The following is a 19,905-nucleotide window of genomic DNA, read 5'->3' as shown; positions in this document are numbered from 1 at the left end:
TGGAAGTACTACAGAACTGCAAAGAAATACTAGCTTGGTATATAATTTCTAACAAGTATTTTCACAGTTTTAACTATCAACATTCTTCATCTGATCTTCAGATAATTAATCCTTTAAAACAATTAGTTATTCATGAATGTTTGATATTTAATGGCTTAATTCAACAAGACATACACCCAGCTCCCAAGTTGTTTAACTATATGAAAGGCAGATAATGTAATTAAGATTTGTTTCTCTTTCCATAGTAAAGAGATTGTAAATTTAGGTTGAATGAGGCCATATTAGTGACGTAGTATACAGTTCAAGATTTGTGCTTTGTAAATCAAACATTTCAGCTGAAGTAAATACAAACCCATACAGTCCCAACAAATAGGGCTATGAAAATCATTGCAACTGATGTCATTTATTATGTTATGTCATTGCTCAATGTTGCATGGAGTAAAAGAGACACTATTAGTTTGAAAATTACATTGTCAGCTAACCATTTTACACCTAATATGGTTACATCACCTAAGTTTTTCCCTTGGCCAAAAGGACCTTATGTTTTAAAGGCTCACAAAGCAGAAATCCCTTTTAAAAATTTGAGAAATTGTAATGAGTGCTCTATCAAACTTTTTTTAAAAGAGTAATATCAATTTTAAAAAAGTCAAATTGACAGTATCCCTTTATACTTTTCCACTCTTCCCTTCATTTGTCTCTTCACATTACATCTTGTGGAAAGAGCACAAAATTATCTTACCAGAGTCACATTCCAGTTTGGTCCGATTCAAGTCAATTCCATCATCCACAAACTGACAAATAGAAAACAGTCTGCAGCCTCGCTGACATGCATACAGTTCCTCTTCCTGGGAAGTTACAAGAAAAGCAGGGTTGCTAAAGAGATTACTAAATACTCCACCCAAGAACCTAGGGTAGCAACAAGCAAACATTACTACTTTTCTAAGTACTATAAAAGCTACCTGGGAAAATGTTCTAGCAAAAAACGCCAAACAAAAAGAAAACCTTAGAAGGCAGCCAAACACCAAGGTCTGTACAGTCTGGAACAAAAGCAAATTCCAGTTCTTTAAAACTGTTGGGCAACTTTGATATGGACTTTCTTAGTCCAAGCAGAACATAGTTCTTTATTCAGCAAGGAGCCGGCCTTGAATAGACAGATCACTAAAGTCAGCAAGTTCAAAAATACATTTCTGAAAAATGACAGCTTTAAAAATAAATGTACTAGCTGCTAAAGAATCGAGGTAGAACCTATTAACCGTCACTTCACTAATCCATACAGAAAGTTGGCAGTCCTTACCTCTCAAAGATTTAATGGCAAATGCTATCAGGGAGGAGTAATAATGCAGGTGAATAGTATATTGTCAAAACAACAATTATTTGTTATGGGATATAATTAGAAGTAAAAAGAGTTGTCAAAATAAGTAATCAGAGTATATTTTGTGGTGCACTATTCCTGTGTCATGGCGACTTACTTGCCAAAATAGCCAGTCAACATACTATTTAATGGCTTTGCTGAGGGAAAGAGAGAAGAGTATTCCTTTATGTAATTACAAAACTAAGACACAGCAAGTGTATTAAAAAATGTATATCAATGTTCCTATTTGATTGTCACCCTCTTTCTCTCCTTTCATATGTTACTGTCTTAGACTAAGTTCTTCAGGGCAGGGACTATATCGAGCTCTCTGTATAGTGCCCCAAACAAGATTATAGTATGGTAGCATTCAGAAGACTCAAAGTAAAAAACAACTTAATGCTTCTCCCAATAATTAATGAAGTGCTATAGTATTTTGTTTCACAAGAAAATACTCACTTAGCTGTGAGAAACGCACTCTTTTAATTGCTAGAAGTACCAGGTGGCAGAGAAATGGGGTCTGTGAGGTAGACTTCATTTGAGGGCTTGTCTAGCCACAAAAGTTGTATAGCTAGAGCAGTACTGGTGTAGCTAAGGCAGTACAATCCTCTTAGTGTGGTCACAGTCATACAAGTATAGCTTATTTCCTTATGGAAAGGGGAATAAGCTACACTGGTATACAGCACCTTTGTATTAGTATAACTACAGCCATGCTAAGTTGCATGAGCGTAACTAGGAGTTGTAACATTATAACTATTTAGATAAAAAAACATGCCCCCAACGAGAGTAGTTATACCATTCTGATAGAAAAACTGTGTTTAGATGAGGCAAGTACCTACTTCCCTGGTATCTTAGAAATTTTGCTTGTTTTTTTTTTTTTTTTTTTTTAATAGCAAAGCAATAAAAATAGAGAGTTAGAAAAATATTCCACATTGTGGAACTATTTTGTCAGAGATGAGATAGGTAAGATAATACCTTTTACTGGACAAATTTCTGTTGGTGGAAAGCACAAGCTTTCAAAAAGCGTCTGACTTCTTTCCACAGACCTGAAGAACTGTGTAGTTTGAATGTTTGTACCTTCCTCCAACAGAAGCTGGTCCAGTAAAAGATATTAGCTCACCTACCTTGTCTCTCTCATATGTTAGGACCAACATAACTAGCTGTTTGTAGTGTTGTTGTAAACCATTAGCATTGTTCTGCATTTGACACCATGTGAATCTGTTAACAGGAAAACTCAAGACTGGTCTTTTGGCTCTGTCCTCATCCTTATGGTTGTCACCATCTGCTTTATAGTTGAAGAGAGAACTTTGAATCAATTATTAAAGGAACAAGGCAAACACACCACACCTTACCACATAACCCCTTGCAAACAAACTGATGTGTGTTTCTTTCAGACACAGGTGTTCTATATGTTTTTGCAGTATAAAATATCAAAGCAACTGCCAAACTGGGTCAATTTTTTTTTTAAATAAAGCCTAACAACTTTAATTTTTGTCTGTAATAGAAATATCCTACTGCAGAAAATATGCCACAGATGTTGACATTCATATTGAATTGGCTTTGGCAGGTATGATGCACACACAGATTATCCTGATAAGTCTTAATAAAGTTTCTCTTTCATGAGTTAAACCAAACAATGAATGTTTCCAAAATAAAAGTTTCCTGTCACCTCTATTTCTATGTGGTGGCTTAGTGGTAGATAGTGCTTAAAATCAACACAGGATGGATTGTTTAAGTCACAAAAGACTCAGTAGGAAGAAAATTGTGTGCGTCATTTTATTGGCCTCTTTATGATGTATACTGTAATGATGAGCTCAAAGTGTTTAGTTTTTTTAAAAACTCTGAAGGCTACAAGAAACACCAGAGTCTCAACTTCCTTCAAAAACTTGGCAAAGTCCTCCAACTAAAACCACAGGCATCCGAAATTTGATCTGCAGTAGGAAAAGATTTGGGGTTGGAATTAAGGAAGAAAGATGTTTAATTTTACAATGATTCAATTCCCAAACTTTGGCCTTTTTTACAATTGGTATCCTGCTTAGACATCTCAACATGGGACATAAAGTCCAATATTCTTGATATCCATTTCATTCCATCCACGCAAGTCTTTGTTGCTTCCACTCATTGTTGAGGTATACACATCACAGTTACTGACTCAAATATTAATTCCACACTTCAAACTTTCTGCTCTATTACTCCCGTCCCTCATTTGTTATTTGTGCACCCCACATTTTGAACTCAACTTGTTATACTTTACTCTCTATCTGCAGCAGTGTATTACCAGTCAAAAATTCACAAGACTGAAAAGAATAATGAATTTTCCAAATTCCAACAGTAACTCAAAATTCTATGGAATCCTGAACTGATGCTGAACCTCAACATGAAACAGAGCTAGGGGGAACAGTTTTCCAACACCTTCCTTTTATAAAGACAGATACCATGAAAGACTTCTGCCTAAGTTAAGTAGAACCCGGGGGGGGAGGGGGGTGCTCATTTTTGGAGTGCTATTTTTTACAACTCTTCAGACTTCATCCTCTATAATTCAAATGTTTTATCAGTGTCACAATTCAGGACTTTTTACTTGTCAACACACAAAGATATTTTGTATGGTTTTAAAGCCAGAGCAGCCCAAATCAAGTTGGTATTGTTTCTTTGAGGGAAGGAGAGAGAAGAAAACAGGGCACATGGAAACCCCACAACAACCACCTCGTCCCCCCTCCTTACAGAGAGATTACTGATTGCTACACAGAGCTCTTCTTCAGGTCTATTTCCTTTCCCAGACCTGAAGAAGAGATCTGTATAGTTCCAAAGCTTTTACCTTCCATCAATAAAAGTTGAACCAATAAGAGATATTGCCTCATCTAGTCCAGGGGTCCTGAAACTGGGGGCTCAGGACCCCGCAGGGGCTCACAAGGTTATTACATGGGGGGGGTCACGAGCTGTCAGCCTCCCCCCCAAACCCCGCTTTGCCTCCAGTATTTCTAATGGTGTTAAATATATTAAAAGTGCTTTTAATGTACAAGGGGGGGTCGCACCCAGAGGCTTGCTATGCAAAAGGGGTCACCAGTACAAAAGTTGGAGAACCACTGTTCTAGTCTATCTGTATCCCGTGGGAAGGGGCCCCCGACAGGAACCGGGCATGTCTTGGGGTTGGTGTGTATGGGGGGGGGGGATCTTCCTGGCCGAGGGCCCCACACCTAGAAGTACCTGCTCCCAGATAAGGACTCACCAACGACCCATGGACCAGGGTGAACAAGCCTCAGAAGCTATCGGGCGGGGGAAGCGGGTCACCCTCATCCCGACAAATACCCGAGGAGTCTCTCTTATCTTCCGGCAACACTTGCCCAGCTTGTCATGCCAACAGAGCCTCACTGACTTGAATCACATCAGGGACGGTCCCAGCTGGGGAGAAGCAGGGGGACCCCGGCGGAAGGCCCTGCGCCTTGGGGCCAGAGTGCCGGGGGCGGCGTCTGGCTCCGTGCCGGGCGGGGGACGGCACTGGGAGGCCTGGACCTAGAGGAAGGTTTGGGGAAGGCTCCAAGGGAGCCCCATAGCGCAGGAGCGGCTGGGGGAGGGGAGGCCCGTAGCCTGACAGGCTCGATCGGGCGGGCGGGGGCCCCTACCTTGGGGTAGGTGTGCAGGGGGTACGTCAGCTGGCAGGCCCGGTGGCACGACGCCGTGCTCCCCAGCGCCGAGTCAAAGGCCTCGGAGGAGCCCGCGGCCGCCCAGCTCCGCCTGCAGACCAGGAGCAGCAGAAAGAGACCCAGCCCCGCCAGCCTCCCCCGCGGCGCCGCCATCTTGCCCCTCCCTCTCCCACTCCCGGCCCTCAGGTGAAGGACGGGGCTCGAGCGATATCGCGAGAGTTCCCTCGCCGCGCGGCCTGACGGGAGGCGCAGTTTCCCGGTCGGAGGTGAGCGGGGCAGGAGAGGCAGAACCGCCTTCGCCGGGAACTACCCGGCCAGTCACTTCCGGGACGGGCCGCGCGAGGAACCGTGTAACTGGCCTCTCGTGTCTTTGGGGGTCGCTGCTGCCCAGCCCGGGCGCCCGAGCCCCGCCACCCCGCCGGGCAGCCGAACACCGCGCCCATCGCTGCCACTCCACGCCTTGCCCTGCCGGACACCCAGCTCCCTCCCTCCCCCCACCCCCCCCGCGGGCCGGGCCCCCCGACTCCCTCCCTCCCCCCCCCCCGCGGGCCGGGCCCCCCGACTCCCTTCCTCCCTCCCTCTCCCCCCCGCGGGCCGGGCCTCCCGACTCCCTTCCTCCCCCCTCCCCCGCGGGCCGGGCCCCCCGACTCCCTCCCTCTCCCCTCCCCCGCGGGCCGGGCCCCCCGACTCCCTTCCTCCCTCCCTCCCCCCGCGGGCCGGGCCCCCCGACTCCCTCCCTCCCTCTCCCCCCCGCGGGCCGGGCCTCCCGACTCCCTTCCGCCCTCCCTCCCTCCCCCCCCGCGGGCCGGGCCCCCGACTCCCTTCCTCCCTCTCCCCCCCGCGGGCCGGGCCCCCCGACTCCCTTCCTCCCTCCCTCTCCCCCCCGCCCCCCCCGCGGGCCGGGCCCCCCCACTCCCTCCCTCCCCCGCGGCCGGGCCCCCCGACTCCCTTCCTCCCTCCCTCTCCCCCCCCCGGGCCGGCCCCCCGACTCCCTTCCTCCCTCCCTCTCCCCCCCCGCGGGCCGGGCCCCCCGACTCCCTTCCTCCCTCCCTCCCCTCCCCCCCGCGGGCCGGGCCCCCCGACTCCCTTCCTCCCCCCCCCCCGCGGGCCGGGCCCCCCGACTCCCTCCCTCCCCCCTCCCCCGCGGGCCGGGCCCCCCGACTCCCCTTCCTCCCCCGCGGGCCGGGCCTCCCTCCTTCCTCCCCCCTCTCCCCTCCCGCGGGCCGGGCCTTCCCGACTCCCTTCCTCCCTCGCCCCCCCCCGCGGGCCCCCCGACTCCCTTCCTCCCTCCCTCTCCCCCCCCGCGGGCCGGGCCCCCCGACTCCCTTCCTCCCTCCCTCTCCCCCCCCGCGGGCCGGGCCCCCCGACTCCCTTCCTCCCTCCCTCTCCCCCCCCCGCGGGCCGGGCCCCCCGACTCCCTTCCTCCCTCTCCCCCCCCCGCGGGCCGGGCCCCCCGACTCCCTTCCTCCCTCCCTCTCCCCCCCCCGCGGGCCCCCCGACTCCCTTCCTCCCTCCCTCTCCCCCCCCCGCGGGCCCCCCGACTCCCTTCCTCCCTCCCTCTCCCCCCCCCGCGGGCCCCCCGACTCCCTCCTCCCTCCCTCTCCCCCCCCCGCGGGCCGGGCCCCCCGACTCCCTTCCTCCCTCTCCCCCCCCCGCGGGCCGGGCCCCCCGACTCCCTTCCTCCCTCTCCCCCCCCCCGCGGGCCGGGCCCCCCGACTCCCTTCCTCCCCTCCCCCCCCCGCGGGCCGGGCCCCCCGACTCCCTTCCTCCCCCTCCCTCCCCCCCCGCGGCCGGGCCCCCCGACTCCCTTCCTCCCTCTCTCCCCCCCCGCGGGCCGGGCCCCCCGACTCCCTCCTCCCTCCCCCCCCCCCGCGGGCCGGGCCCCCCGACTCCCTTCCTCCTGCTCTCCCCCCCCCGCGGGCCCGGCCCCCCGACTCCCTTCCTCCCTCTCCCCCCCCCGCGGGCCGGGCCCCCCCGACTCCCTTCCTCCCTCTCCCCCCCTCCCCCGCGGGCCGGGCCCCCCGACTCCCTTCCTCCCTCCCCCCTCCCCCGCGGGCCGGGCCCCCCGACTCCCTTCCCTCCCCCCCTCCCCCCGGGCCGGGCCCCCCGACTCCCCCCCTCTCCCCTCCCCCGCGGGCCCGGCCCCCCGACTCCCTTCCTCCCCCCCTCCTCCCCCCCCCCGCGGGCCGGGCCCCCCGACTCCCTCCCTCCCCCCCCTCTCCCCTCCCCCGCGGGCCGGGCCCCCCGACTCCCTTCCTCCCTCCCTCTCCCCCCCGCGGGCCCGGCCCCCCGACTCCCTTCCTCCCTCCCTCTCCCCCCCTCTCCCCTCCCCCGCGGGCCGGGCCTCCCGACTCCCTTCCTCCCCCCCTCTCCCCTCCCCCGCGGGCCGGGCCCCCCGACTCCCTCCCTCCCCCCCTCTCCCCTCCCCCGCGGGCCGGGCCCCCCGACTCCCTTCCTCCCTCCCTCTCCCCCCCGCGGGCCCGGCCCCCCGACTCCCTTCCTCCCTCCCTCTCCCCCCCCGCGGGCCGGGCCTCCCGACTCCCTCCCTCCCTCTCCCCCCCCGCGGGCCGGGCCTCCCGACTCCCTTCCTCCCTCTCCCCCCCCGCGGGCCCCCCGACTCCCTTCCTCCCTCCCTCTCCCCCCCCCCCGCGGGCCGGGCCCCCCGACTCCCTTCCTCCCTCTCCCCCCCCCGCGGGCCGGGCCCCCCGACTCCCTCCCTCCCCCCCTCCCCCGCGGGCCGGGCCTCCCGACTCCCTCCCCCCTCCCCCGCGGGCCGGGCCTCCCGACTCCCTTCCTCCCCCCCTCTCCCCTCCCCCGCGGGCCGGGCCCCCCGACTCCCTCCCTCCCCCCCTCTCCCCTCCCCCGCGGACCGGGCCCCCCGACTCCCTCCCCCCCTCTCCCCTCCCCCGCGGACCGGGCCCCCCGACTCCCTCCCTCCCCCCCTCTCCCCTCCCCCGCGGGCCGGGCCCCCCGACTCCCTTCCTCCCTCCCTCTCCCCCCCGCGGGCCGGGCCCCCCGACTCCCTTCCTCCCTCCCTCTCCCCCCCCGCGGGCCCGGCCCCCCGACTCCCTTCCTCCCTCCCTCTCCCCCCCCGCGGGCCGGGCCCCCCGACTCCCTTCCTCCCTCCCTCTCCCCCCCCGCGGGCCCGGCCCCCCGACTCCCTTCCTCCCTCCCTCTCCCCCCCCGCGGGCCCGGCCCCCCGACTCCCTTCCTCCCTCCCTCTCCCCCCCCCGCGGGCCGGGCCCCCCGACTCCCTTCCTCCCTCCCTCTCCCCCCCCGCGGGCCGGGCCCCCCGACTCCCCCCCTCCCCCTGGGGCATGAGCTGGGCACCCCATGCCCGTCCCCATGGTGCATGTTGTAACTCGTAGCCCCGCCCCTTTGCGTACCGGTCAGCCTCGCCCCAAATCTCCAGCCACGCAGATCTGCGCTCCCAGCCAGCCCCAGTAGCAGCCCAAGCCCCCCCCCACTTCCCCCAATTGTCTTTTGTACCCTGCAGCTTCATTGAAGTTGTGGCTCAGTGTAACATTGCCATCAAAGCCCTCCCCCACCTTTTCCCCATCTACCTGCAGCTCGGGTGCCCAGGTTATTTTTGCTGTTATTCCTGTCACCGATCTGTCTTTAAGTTAAAGCAATATTACCAATACAGTTTCATAAAAGAAAACGGACAACTGTTTTCTCACTGAAACAGCTGCTGCACGAAACCAAAAACTTGGAGACCTTTAAGTATCCATCATGGATAGATTTGTGATACGAAAACCCAAAGCTCAAGAAAGCCCTAGGAAAAGAGATCCAGGAGCAAAGGTTTACAAGCAAGCCACTCTAGAATCTCTGAAGGTAAGAGTGGGGAGGGCAAAGGGAATGGATGGATAAGAGATCAGTATAGTATTTTCAGTTTAGGCCTGATGTAGTTTACATAGCAACTTCTGTCCCAAAGGATCACAGAGCACTTGAGAGAGTATGTACAGCACCACTGAAATGCTGCTGCCTCTGAGATGGACAGCAGCCAAGAAGACAACAAACACTCAGCACAACAGCAAGGAGAAAGAAAATGTACTGGAGCAGTGGCCTATTACAAAAAAGGCCATGGAACATTTAATGTGTGTCTAAAGCAGATAGGATGTTGGTTTTTAAGCTCATCTAATGCATGTACACCATAAACTGAGGCAACATCAGATTTGGGCCTTGAAAGGATAATGTGTTAGATTTACCCTGCTGAGTTATGAAGTTACAGTTTTAGTGAGTCCAAGTCATTCATATCTGATGCTTAGATGTGGGGCCCCCCTCTGAATTTCCTTTCAGACCATTAACACTAACATGGGATTACTTCCCACCCCTTTCTCTAGGGCAGAGATGGGCCCATGAGACAGTCCTGCCCCGCCCCTGAGCTCCTGGCTTGGGAGGCTCATCCCCGGCCCCTCCCCTGCTGTCCCCTCTTCCCCACAGCCACGCCCGCCGCATGGCTCAATGCTCTGGGCAGCGGGGCCGCAGAGCCCCTGGCCTGACCCAGTGTTCTGTGCTGCGCGGCTGCCTGTCTTGGTGCTCCAGGCAGCGCAGTAAGGGGGCAGGGAGCGGGTTGGATAGAGGGCAGAGGAGTTTGGGTGATGGTCAGGGGTGTGGATGGGGTCAGGGCAGTCAAAGGGCTGGGAACAGGGGGGTTGAATGGGGGCAGGGGTCCCGGAGGGGCAGTCAGGAAGGAGGGGAGGGGTTGGGTGGGGGGGGTGGTCGGGGACAGGGAGCAGGGGGGTGGATGGGGCAGGGGTCCTGGGGGAGACAGTCAGGAAGGAGGGGGGGTTGAATGGGGTGGTGGAGGGCAGTTAGGGGCAGGGGATAGTTAGGGGTGAGGGGTCCAGGGGCGGTCAGGGAGAAGGGGTGGTTGGATGGGGCAGGGATCCTGGGGGGGCAGTCAGGAAAGGGGGGGTTGCATGGGGCAGCGGGGGGGAGGGGGTCTGGCGGCCGTCAGGGGACTGAGAGCAGGAGGCGTGGATGGGGCAGTGGTCCCCAGGGGGCCGTCAGGAAACAGAGGGAGAACCGCCTTCGCCGGGAACTACGAGGCAAGTCACTTCTGGGACAGGCCACGCGTGTAGGTTTGGGAGAACCGTGTAACTGGCCTCCCGTGCCCTTTGGAGGTCGCTGCTGCCCAGCCCGGGCGCCCGAGCCCCGCTGGGCAGCCCCGTAGTCCCCGGCTCCCCAGCTCCTCCAGGGCAGATTGGAAGAGGCCCTGGAGGTTTTTCGCCTTCCTCTGTAGCATGGGGCACGGGTCACTTGCTGGAGGATTCTCTGCTCCTTGAAGTCTTTAAACCACGATTTGAGGAATTCAATAGCTCAGACATAGGTGAGGTTTTTTGCAGGAGTGGGTGGGTGAGATTCTGTGGCCTGCATTGTGCAGGAGGTCAGACTATATCATAATGGTCCCTTCTGACCTTAGTATCTATGAATCTATGAGCAGGGGGGGTTGGATGGGGCAGAAGTCCCGGGGGGGTTGTCGGGGGGCAAGAAGCAGTGGGGGTCGGATAGAGGGTGGGGGCTGGGCCATGCTTGGCTGTTTAGGGTGGCACAGCCTCCCCTAACCGGCCCTCCATACAATTTCAGAAACCTGATGCAGCCCTTAGGCCAAAAAGTTTGTCTGCCCCTGCTCTAGGGTGAAATTTTCATCCCTAATCAGTATTTCAGAACCCAGCGTGCAACAGTCCCATTCAGTATCCTGTAAAATTGGGCACAGTTTAGTGTAGCCCTTTCACTTGAGCATTAGGAATTCTTTGTAATTAGAAGTGTAAGTGGTGTCCCTGCACTCTAGGATGCTAAAGGGGCTGATGATCAGTAGCAATTGTTCTATAGACTTCAGGCTTTATCTTATCAGATCTCCTAGGCTAAGACATGGTCAATAGTTTAGTGAAAATCCTCCAAAGGAAGCCCAGGTTGCTGCCAGAAATGGTGTTTGTCATTTAGGTGACACTTCTCTCCCTACTGAGCCAGTGCTCCACCACACCACGAGGGGGCACTGGATTGCTGGAAATACTATTTGTCACATAAATGTGTGGTCATTGAAGATCTTTTGGCAAATGTTAGCAAGGTGTGGTGTTACTCCTGTTGTTCTGGCCAAAATTCTAACTTGGGTATTTACAATCAGCCCAGGTCTAAGTTTACCTGTGGCTTCAATTTTACAATTGATTTATTTCCTTACTTGAAAACAGTAAGGTAAAGTTGACACAGAATGGCTGCTCCATTCCTCCCCACATATGGCTGCTGTTCAGTGGTGTGTGCTCTGTCAGTAAACAATACAATGGATAGGCTCTCTCCATCAGATTGAGAGGCATTCTGTAAACAATGGTCAGATATTTGGTGACATGAGTACAAGATTCTGCATGATATAAGCTTTTTGAAGAAAGTCCAATAGATTTAGAATTTGTTTAGAAAGTTTTATGATTAATCACAAACACAAAACAAAAAACCACCAAGACACAAACATAGGGTCAAACTTTCAGCCAGTCTCAGGTGGCCTGTAAATCTGTACATATAGATTTTGCAGCTCATACAGAGTAATTGCGTATCTATTCCTGTACATATGCATTTCTGTGCTCATAATTTTGCACCTGCTAAGAAAGTGTAGCTGAAACTTGGACTCATAATTAGTTGTAGAATACATCAATACAGTGTACAGTTACTATATGAAGTCATTCTAAACATATGGGATGTCATAACACTCCAAGTAGCAACACTAATGCTGGAATCATCATCCAGGAGTGCCATTAATCAGGCGCATGATTGTATTTATAAATGTTGTATTTAAAGAATGTAAAATGTGCATACACTGTTCAAATAGGCAGCAAGAATGCATTTTGAGACACATTTAGAATGTATAGGTGGATCCAACACCACCCTCCCTGCATGGGATTAAAGCATTTGACAGAGATTCTCTGAGACATGTATTTTCCTGAATCTCCACACTGAACTGGCTTTAAGATTTGCAGAACTCCATGCTTGATGGGGAGAGGGAAAAGACACAGGCCAATTGGCCATTAATAATTTATTATTTATATTACCATAACACTTTCCCTTCCCCTTTTAATCTTGCTAGAAGTGGGAATTGGGTGGTGTTTTCTCCCATTCAGGTCCTAATTGCAGAAGTTTAAAAAAAAAAAAAATTAGGAGTAACTTGCATTTCAACAGTGAGTGAAGCGATTCCTGCATATCCATTAGTCAGTCTGTATCTGAGCATTTCTAACGTGCCCATCACTGTAGCATCTGGGCATGATATAGATAATTGAAAAGGACAATCTGTGGGTAGAGGTGCATGCTTTTCACCCCTCCCTTCTTACACGCTTTCTTGAGTGGCAGTTTTTTCATTGGTTTCAGAGTAGCAGTCATGTTAGTCTGTATCTGTAAAAAGAAAAGGAGTACTTGTGGCACCTTAGAGACTAACAAATTTATTAGAGCATAAGCTTTCGTGAGCTACAGCTCACTTCATCGGATGCATACAGTGGAAAATAGAGTGGGGAGATTTTATATACACAGAGAACATGAAACAATGGTACTCCTTTTCTTTTTACGGATACCATTGTTTCATGTTCTCTGTGTATATAAAATCTCCCACTCTATTTTCCACTGTATGCATCCGATGAAGTGAGCTGCAGCTCACGAAAGCTTATGCTCTAATAAATTTGTTAGTCTCTAAGGTGCCACAAGTACTCCTTTAGTTTTTCATTGTTTTCCCCCTGCAGGTTATTTTGCAACCAAGAGATTTTTATTATTAATTGTGATAGCACTTGTGTCCCAGTTTTGGATCAGGGCCTTATTGTGCTATGTGCTTGCAAACAGAACAGAAAAATTTTGCCTTGTACCAAAGAGGTATAATCTAAATATAAGACAGAGAAGGATACAAACAGCTTATCAGCTGCATAACCATTGCTGAACGATTGTTAAAGGTCTTGCACTACATCTTTCATGTAACAAGACTCAGGCTTCTTATAATCTTTTATTTGGGAGCGTCACTGCAAGATGCTTGGGGTGAAAGGCACTATGTAAATGCCAGCCAGATACGTTATTGACTGGCTTCTTTCAGTCCCTCTGTGGTGCTCCCTAGCTCCTTTTCTCTACCTGCTCTGAGATTTCCAAAGTTGAAAACAGAAGTAGGGCAGATTCAGTCCCTGCCTGGTACTAAGTTGCTATTAACAGTATTATAATTAGCTGCTTCCCCCATCCACTCCCTCTCATCCCCTCATTATTCAGCCATTTATACAGTGGGCTTCCCAAAGTCTGAACACTTGCGTAACTATCTTCTTTTTCTAGGAGACGTTTGCAGCTAATTGCCCTGTTTTTGGCAGAATAAGATTAAGAATCTCACTTTGCCCTCTAGATATTTCTGTCCTGATTTACAACAGGGAGCTGCTCTCAAGCAATTACCCATCATTTTGGACCATCACATATTCTGTGCTCTGGTTCATGTCATGATCAATAATTCATGTGTCGATAACAACCCCATTAGCTGAGATGAAGGCCAACATCTTTATTCGCAATAAGAATATTCCACTTTCCTAATGACTTTTCTCTTTCCCAGAGAGTGGTGGTTGTAGAAGACATAAAAAGATGGAAATCTGTCCTGGAGCTTCCTGGCCAGTCTAAAGATAATTTGATCGAAGCTTTGGAGGAATTAAAGAAGAAAATACCTTCTAAGGATGTGTTACTTTCAACAAAAATAGGTGCACTTTGTATCTAATTTAGAGTGTGAAAATGAGATTGATTTGTGTCCTTTGCTTGTTGGATTTTTCCATACACATGGGAATTGTTGACAGTATTTTTCTGTAATGGTCCTAAGCACTTTACCTTATTGTTAAATAAAATCCTGGTGGTAGGTAGCTACATGGTCTGCAAAATTCTTAGTACAGCAAAGAAAGAGTTCTCCTTGAATTATTCACAGTTATTTAGGGCATGACTATGCTTGCAGCTGTAGAGCGCTTTGAGTTAAACCAGCCTTCATAGAGCGCAGTAGGGAAAGAGCTGCAGTCTGTCCACACTTGACAGCTACAAGCGCACTGGCATGGCCACATTAGCAGCTCTTGCAACGGCCACAGAGAGCAGTGCATTGTGGTAGCTGTCCCAGCATGCAAGTGACTGCAACGTGCTTTTCAAATGGGGGGTTGGGGTGGAGTGTGACAGGGAGTGTGTGTGTGTGTGTGTGTGTGTGTGGAGGGGAAGAGTGGGTTTTTGGGGGGGCTGAATGTCAGCATGTCTTGTAAGTTCACACAGCAGTAGACCCCTCCTCCCCCCTGCCTCTCTCTCTCTCACACAGCATTCCACAGTAATGGTTGCTTTGTCTCGGAGCAGATAAGCAGCTGGCTGTCGGAAACAGAGCTTTCAAAGGGCATATCCGCATTCCTTCAGTGATTCCAAACAATAAGAAGAGTTTCAGGGTAGCAGCATTGTTAGTCTGTATTCGCAAAAAGAAAAGGAGTACTTGTGGCACCTTAGAGACTAACAAATTTATTTGAGCATAAGCTTTTGTGAGCTACAGCCGATGAAGTGAGCTGTAGCTCACGAAAGCTTATGCTCAAATAAATTTTAGTCTCTAAGGTGCCACAAGTACTACTTTTCTTAATGAGAAGAGTGGTCACTTGACTTAAGGGGATTATGGGACGGAGCCTCCTCAGAGCGCAGTAATGCGACATATCGTTCACACTGACTCCCGGGCATTTTAGCCAAGGTGCAACAAGCATTAATTTTCTCGCCGAGCTGGAGTACCAGGAGAGCTCTAGCCATGGAGTCAGAGCACTCTATGTACCTTGCCAGTGTGGATGGGTAGTGAGCAAGGGTGCCCGAGGCTGCTTTAATGGCTCTAACTTGCAAGTGTAGCCAAACCCTTAGATGTTACCTGCTTAAAATCAAGGGCTGGGTCACTCCCTTCCATGGTAAAATATGTGGGAGAAGGACTGAGGGGAAGGAAATCTCCACAAAGTTCCTCCTTGATTGGTTTTGGGTGGTTGCTCCCCTGTGGAATGAGATGTGGGACCCATCTGCAAACCCAGAGAAGTTCCCAGGCTCTGCTGGAGGCCCAAGCCATCAGCATAGAGGCCCTGCTCCTTAGTTACAACTACCTCGGTCCTCCTTTCTTCCCCAAGGAATCCCCAACATGGAGGGGGTTACATGCTTACAACACCGCCATGACTTGATTAATTTTCACAGGACCAGGGGACAGGTTGTGATGTGAGACCACCAGTTCCCTGCTCTCTTTTTGTGCAGATCCTGATCTTGCAGAGATCAACCCAGATGTACTGGAGGGAGAGAATAGCAGGGCCAGGGCTGACCCCCCTCGTTTCTGTGCAAAAGCAGTAGATCTTCATGCAGAGGGCCCTCTTTGCCTTCCTGGTCTGAATTTTGTAATTTAATTTGTCATCTTTAGCACATTCAGCCTTCCTATATCAGCTCTGCACCGGTGACGGATGAAGCACAGTTGTACTTTATGAAACCCAAGGAGTAAGTGTGACACCTTCTGGCCAATAGTGTTATCAGTTAGAAATGAATACGGAGCAGAAGAAGAGGAACTGTGCCTTCTGCTTCGTGTTATGTCAGTGGTTTTCAACCTGTGGAATTTTTATTGAATTGAATTTTTTTTAAATTGGAATTTTTTAGGGATCTGCAAATGAAAAAAGGTTGAAAGCCACTATGTTAGGTAGTATATCCCCTTTCAAAAGGCACATTTCCTTGTGGGTGCAGTAGCGCCCTGTGCATTTCCGTGGGCATGAGAAACGTCACTGATGGTGATTGGAAAACAATAGGAAATCGTTACTTCTTCACTTGAATGTAAAAACATTGCAAATATCAGCTAACATTCGCTTCCCCAAAGAATTTTTTAGCAAACATTTTTATTCTGTGTGAGCCAATTCTGAAGGCTTTACACTAGATTTACCATCTTTCTAAGTACTCGTATAGCCCTGTATTGTCTGAGCACCTCACTACACACCTCTGTGATCTAGGGAACACTACTCCCATTTTACCTGGATAACCGAGCACGTAGGATGTTACTAAGGCAAAACCACCACTGAATCAGCGAATAAGGACTCTGCAAGTGTTGGCCCCAGTGTTTTCATATTTGCATTTGTGTCAAGTGCTTAGTTTTCTGCTGAAGCTGTCTGACATACAATGCTTTGTGGCTGTTTTGTCACTAATGTGCACTGACAGGTCTGGATGACGCTTACCTACCCACCAAAGTTGAACGAACTCTGTTGCTGTTTCTATTTGGCAGGTCACACGGTGAATAAGATGCGCAAATATTCAGACCATGACGTGGCCAATCTTGCAAAAGACGTTTACACTGAGTGGCGAACTTTCATCAAAGATTATTCAAACAAACCATCGATAGAAGTCAGGAGCGATCCCAAAACAGAGACTCTCAGGAAGAATGCATGGAAGCTACTTTGCAATGCTCTGGAACTAGAGGTAATATTCTTGATACTCCTTTTTTTTTTTTTTTTTTTTAAGCTTAAAGGAGAGTATATATACGTAGCTGCTGCATTGAGAGATCTGTTGTTGGTTTTTTTTTTTCCAAAAGGAGTTAGTTTTCCTTTGCCCAGATTACTCTGGCTATTGAAAAGAAAGGTGAAAATGAGTCTGACATTGCTCTCATTTACACACTCTGCAAACAGGACACCTGTGTGTCTGTTATGCTTAGATCGTATAAGGGAAAGAGGACGTTAATATGAAAAATTATACATTCTACTATTTATTAGCTATAAAACCTACACAAAGACCTCTTGGTTGTTCTGTGTTTCAGGGAAATTGTATTTCAGTAATTAAGTATTTGTAAATTAAAACTTATTGCAAAAATGTACAGAGAGGGGTCAATAATATATAAAGTGGTGGTAAATACTAGATTCCTGTGGTATCTTTAAGTGAATGAACAAGACATGCTGTAAGGCTTAATGATTAGTTTGCCTGGTATATTAAACTCCATCATAATTATCCTTTTAATTTATTCATTAATTATCCTTTAAATAGCAAGTCAAGTGGTAGGCAATCAGGAGATACAAGGCAAAGTTAAAGGTAATGTGTTCTTTAGCTTTATCTGGCCTTAAGAAAAACAAACACTCTGGCCAGTTAATGCGTGAATGGTATGTTCTGAAGGAGTTCTCACCTGTCTCCTTCGAATAGGGGTATGGTAGGTTAAAGTGGGGATGTCTCTGTGGGAATGACTCAAGAGACTGATAAAAAAAGAAAGGCTCCATAATACACTAGGTGGCTTGTTCAAATCCAGCCCTTCAGATCTGTGTCAGTTTCTAGCACAGGGGCCAGGTGGTATGAACAGACAGGGTTTGCAGTGGCACAAGATGCCTACAGTCTACCCTCTGCCAAGGCAATTCATGCCGCTTCAAAAATAGGCAGTGCTGTGTAGAGACACCAGTGGCAGGGCAGGGCAGAGATTGAAACTGCCCTCTTCAAACAGGATTCATATGAAAGGATGGCAAGGAAAACATTGCCTGCTCCCCCATAGGCATGAATCTCCCCAGAATGCAGCTATCATCAGAGAGGTATGGTTTGTTTCAGCATTGGTCAGTAGGCTGTATAGACAATCACGGGGAAAGGAGGGAGTCCAAGAATTGGGAGTACAAGAACAATGGAGAGGGGAATCTGCAGGTGGGAACAGGGTACAAAGACTAAGTGGGTCAGAAGGGGATGTACAAAGACACAGGCAACTGGGAGACGGGTAGCAGAGGGGGGATAAAATGGGGCAAGGACTTGGGGGGGTGAATAATACTCTAATAATAACACTCTAATGTTTTGGAGTCTCCCAGCTGCAAAAAAAAATGTGGGAGATTCCCCCTCACTAAAGGCAAAAGTGAAATTAAAAGTGTGGTGGACAGTGGAGGTTTCATTTCTTCCTTTATTGTTTATTTATAACATTTCTAAGCTGTGCCAAATTACAGATCTTGGCACATAACTTCATAATTAACATTTAGCAAATCCCTTTCTGCATTCTTAATTACACCTCCTTCCACACACACAGCCTGCATTTCCCTTTATAGCACCAGGCAAAGCTCCCAAGTATTTGGAGCGTCTTAGAATTGCTTTTAGGATTGAGCTGAAAATAGTATCCAAGGTGCCTTATATCAGAAAGATCAAATGTGAAATTTATGGAGACAGTGCACTGTAGTTTGTAATTGCAGTTGAACTTGATACCCAAAGCTGGTTGCAGATTAGTGTCCTGTTGTGAGGGCAAAGCACTGCCTCCCAGCTGGAGATGTGAGTGAGTTCCCTGCGACTGACCAAGTTGCCTTGTTCCTTAATTGCTTGCGTGGAATTAAATTGTTCTTCCTGTTTCACATGTGATGGGAAGTAGATTTCCTTGAATTGGAGCTGATTAATGAAGAAACTCTGAAAACCACCGAACTCCAATTTCAATCAGTTGGTCTCCTTATTAAACATAAGGATCTAATTTTACACTTTGCTGTTTTCAGATTGATCACCCACTGGCTGAAAATATTGAGCGAGAAGCTTTTCATCTCTCTTCCCGTCTCATTAATGCACCATATCGCAGGACAGTGCGAGCCCTAGTCTTCACGTTAAAGCACAAACCTGAAACCCGAGCACAAGTGAAAACTGGTGCACTCCCAGTCAGGGCGCTTGTACAAAACCATAAGAAGTGACTCAGAGTGCCTGGTACTGGACATGGGATTCACGTGCCTATGCCACATATTGGGACTGAGAATCCCTTGTGTTTTAAGAGTACGGAGCACCAGTAATGTTACTCGCTCTGCCATTGTAAGGACAAGATATCTCAGGATGGTATCTGGGGCAAATTCAGTGGAGATGTAAGTGGTGGTGTAAATTAACCATCTGTGAGTCAGTGGACATTTGAGGGAACAGAATGGGTGGGGTTGTAGCAGGAAAAGTACATAGGCCTCCCCTACTTTGCCATATGCCTTCTTGTTGATTACCTTTCCTGCGACAAACCCACTCTTCTGGTCCTGCAGAATGTAAGTAACATCAGCTGTTCAGCATGTAAGTTGTATCAACTTGCACTGGCAGAACCACACATCACTTGCACCCCTATTTGTCACATCTGAGGGCAAGTCTACACTGCAGTGTTACATCAATGTAGCTGCACCGATGCAGCTTTGCTACTGTAGCACATCTGGGAGAGCGCTCTCCCTTCGGCATAATTACTCCACCTCCGCGAGAGGCAGAAGCTATGTTGGCGAGAGAGCGTCTCCCATCGACACAGCGCTGGTGTGAACAGCGCTTAAGTTGCGATAACTTGCGTCGCTCAGGATGTGCATGTGTCTTTTTCACATCCCTGAGCGACATAAGTTACATCAACTTAAGCAGTAGTGTAGACCAGCCCTCAGTGTGATTCCCTGTCTCTTCCAGGAGCCATGAGCGTACCGATGATGTTCAGGGCCAGTCAGAAGGGGTGGGAGTTTACAATCAGAAGTGAAGGTGATGACTGACAGCTCTAGTTAACTCAAGTTCAGTCATGTTCCCTGCAGTAATACCCAGGTACTCCCAGAGCTAACTGCTTAGCAAAGTGCGGGGGCTTCTCTTCACTGTATTCCAGAGTTGGGGACTCAGAGCACAGTCTAAGTTGGCTGGCCAGCTTTATCCCACTGCATCCCAAAACCTCAATGTCTCCCTAGGCCTTCAGGTAAACGAGGCTGCACCTGGATTTGCTACGACACCTCTTTGCTGGGTATTCAATGAGCATCTCACCTTAAACATCAACTCCTCCTTCCTGATTTATTTAAGTGGTGCTTGTTTTTTGTGTGTACCAATGTGAGGAAAGCATGTAATGAAATCTCTAAGTATAATTCAGTGGGAGAGTAAATCGACCTTTCATAAAGGCTCTTACCCCCACAATGGACTAAATATTAATTCTTTAGAGCGATTATGTGAACAACTTTAAGCAATAAACAGATTATTTTTAATCAG

At 50.0% G+C, this 19,905-nt stretch overlaps 2 protein-coding genes across 8 annotated transcripts in view; one reads left to right on the top strand and one right to left on the bottom strand.

The window, feature by feature from the left end:
- Positions 1 to 5,142, bottom strand: part of TMEM59 (transmembrane protein 59) — a 13,481-nt gene extending 8,339 nt beyond the window's left edge. For all 4 annotated transcript variants that reach the window (XM_038412815.2, XM_038412816.2, XM_038412817.2 and 1 more), the window contains exons 1-2: positions 4,969 to 5,142; positions 740 to 845 (exon numbers count right to left, since the gene is read on the bottom strand). In XM_038412815.2, coding sequence (XP_038268743.1) covers positions 740 to 845; positions 4,969 to 5,142 — 280 coding nt within the window. The remainder of the gene's footprint in view (positions 1 to 739; positions 846 to 4,968) is intronic.
- TCEANC2 (transcription elongation factor A N-terminal and central domain containing 2) lies at positions 5,120 to 19,905 on the top strand. Of its 4 annotated transcripts, none has more exons than XM_038412818.2 (5): positions 5,120 to 5,255; positions 8,678 to 8,823; positions 13,544 to 13,685; positions 16,226 to 16,419; positions 18,435 to 19,905. In XM_038412818.2, exons 2-5 carry the CDS (start codon positions 8,722 to 8,724, stop codon positions 18,621 to 18,623), a joined length of 627 nt encoding a protein of 208 aa, XP_038268746.1. In that variant the 5' UTR covers positions 5,120 to 5,255; positions 8,678 to 8,721; the 3' UTR covers positions 18,624 to 19,905. The 4 variants fall into 4 exon arrangements, with proteins under 4 accessions (XP_038268746.1, XP_043346901.1, XP_043346900.1 ...); XM_043490966.1 differs by having other exon boundaries at positions 5,163 to 5,302; XM_043490965.1 differs by having other exon boundaries at positions 5,212 to 5,331.

Source organism: Dermochelys coriacea, chromosome 8 (assembly GCF_009764565.3).
Source record: "Dermochelys coriacea isolate rDerCor1 chromosome 8, rDerCor1.pri.v4, whole genome shotgun sequence".
NCBI lineage: Eukaryota > Metazoa > Chordata > Testudines > Dermochelyidae > Dermochelys > Dermochelys coriacea.
This window is presented reverse-complemented; position numbering and strand designations above follow the sequence as displayed.

Coding starts and splice junctions, on each gene's coding strand:
- TCEANC2 (XM_038412818.2), top strand. CDS start 8,722: ATGGATAGATTTGTGATACGAAAACCCAAAGCTCAAGAAAGCCCTAGG. Junction 8,824..13,543: donor CCACTCTAGAATCTCTGAAG/GTAAGAGTGGGG, acceptor TCTCTTTCCCAG/AGAGTGGTGGTTGTAGAAGA. Junction 16,420..18,434: donor GCAATGCTCTGGAACTAGAG/GTAATATTCTTG, acceptor TGCTGTTTTCAG/ATTGATCACCCACTGGCTGA.